The sequence below is a fragment of the Labrus mixtus genome, chromosome 2 (assembly GCF_963584025.1).
Source record: "Labrus mixtus chromosome 2, fLabMix1.1, whole genome shotgun sequence".
Classification (NCBI taxonomy): Eukaryota; Metazoa; Chordata; class Actinopteri; order Labriformes; family Labridae; genus Labrus; species Labrus mixtus.
In genome coordinates, this window is record NC_083613.1 from 31,961,196 (window position 1) to 31,962,755 (window position 1,560).

Consider the following 1,560-nt stretch of genomic DNA (forward strand, 5'->3'; position numbering starts at 1 on the left):
GCTGCGGCTCCTCTCCTGTTCATTATAGAGATAAGGCTTTCCTTATAGGAGGTGTGTGAGGTCTGCAGAGGTAGCAGAAGTGGAGTTGATCAAATTGACTTTACTTAGTCAACCATCAAATGCTCAGCAGAGTGTGCGTCTGCTTACTAAACGAAATATGCTTCACAGATGTATGGATTTTTGTAAACGATGCGAGAAACCTGTGGACATTTCCTACATTTGAGTGTGCTGAAGGCGAGCTGGAAGGCCTGTCTCTGGGTGGGTTTGTCCCCGCTCTGTGGCAGCGGTGTGTCCGTCTTCTTCTCATAGTGCAGCAGCTGCTGCGAGGCCGTCTTCTCCGATCGCAGCCGATGGAAAGCGGCCGCTGCTTGCACGTAGGCCTGATCTGACGGAGGGGAGGCTGACGGGGAAGAAGAGGGATGGGGGGGGGGGAAGATAAGGGTGGCAGTGAAGTATTGAAAGAACAACAAACGGAAAAATTGGAGAGCTGGAACGAGGACTTGTTGTGAAAGTTAGAAAGAGACAAAAGAAGAAGGAACATCAGATGATACATAGGGAGAGTGCTGATTTCGATACCCAGTGAACCAGTTAATAAACATGAAATTGGTGGAAAAAAACACAATTGCATTTCCCTTTGACCAAGATAACACACCTGAAACCTGTTGACTATTGGGTCCCAATTGGATGTATCCGAATTCTGCATTTTAGACAACAGAGGAGGCTGACACACATCCTCATATCTGGGGTTTTCACAATACTGTAGATTTTTAAGCTGGGATATAAACCTAGAAATCTTTTTACTATACCTATACCTGTTACGATATCACGGCAAAGTAGTACAGTAAAGAAGTACAAGATGGCTTCTTGTTTTTAATTAATAACCAATGCGATCAAAATCCTAGGGCCATAGTCATGAAGCCTCCTCAATAAGAGTCCCTCCTATAGTGACTAACTTCTAAGAAAATCTTAGAATCAGAACATTTTCCCCTTAAAGTTCCCCTTAAATATTCTCATTCTGATAAAGTGTCAAAAGGAGAAGGAATGCATATTACCTGGTGTAGGTGAAGATTCACAGAGACTGGAAAGAGGAAGTAGAAACTTAATTGTCTCCTTGTCTGTCGGTTTGCTGTCGTCGTCTTCTTCTTCTTCTTCTTCTTCTTCCTCCTGATTTGAAATGAGGATGTTCTCTGTCGCAGTGTTCATATTCTCATCTTCTCTCGAGCTTGCTGTAAGAGAAGAAAGAAAAATAAATAAACAAACACAAAACCATCAAAGAAGGAACAAAAAAAGAGAGCATGAGGAGCTTACTTTAATCTGCCATGAATCCTCCAAGCAACAAAACCAGTCACTAAAGTCCAGCACACTCCCTTTTTTTTTTTTTTTTCACATTCCAGCCTCTCTGTTTGTGGGATTTACCATCTTCAAACAGTCACAAACACATTTGTCTGCACACCTGAGACGTCCTAATGTAAATAAGACGTGTGCAGTGAGTCATGGCCCACATGCGACACAGCTTCCTGTTACTGTGAACGTGAGACTGTGGAGGGTAATTGGGCTCCT

General features: G+C 43.1%; 1 protein-coding gene across 1 annotated transcript in view; it reads right to left on the minus strand.

Moving 5' to 3' along the window:
- LOC132992556 (putative methyltransferase NSUN7) overlaps positions 1 to 1,217 on the minus strand; it is a 22,538-nt gene extending 21,321 nt beyond the window's left edge. Inside the window, exons 1-2 of the mRNA XM_061061945.1 lie at positions 1,053 to 1,217; positions 218 to 400 (exon numbers count right to left, since the gene is read on the minus strand). Of these exons, the coding sequence (XP_060917928.1) occupies positions 218 to 400; positions 1,053 to 1,203 (334 nt within the window). The 5' untranslated portion in view covers positions 1,204 to 1,217. The remainder of the gene's footprint in view (positions 1 to 217; positions 401 to 1,052) is intronic.
- Between the last annotated feature and the right edge of the window lie 343 nt (positions 1,218 to 1,560).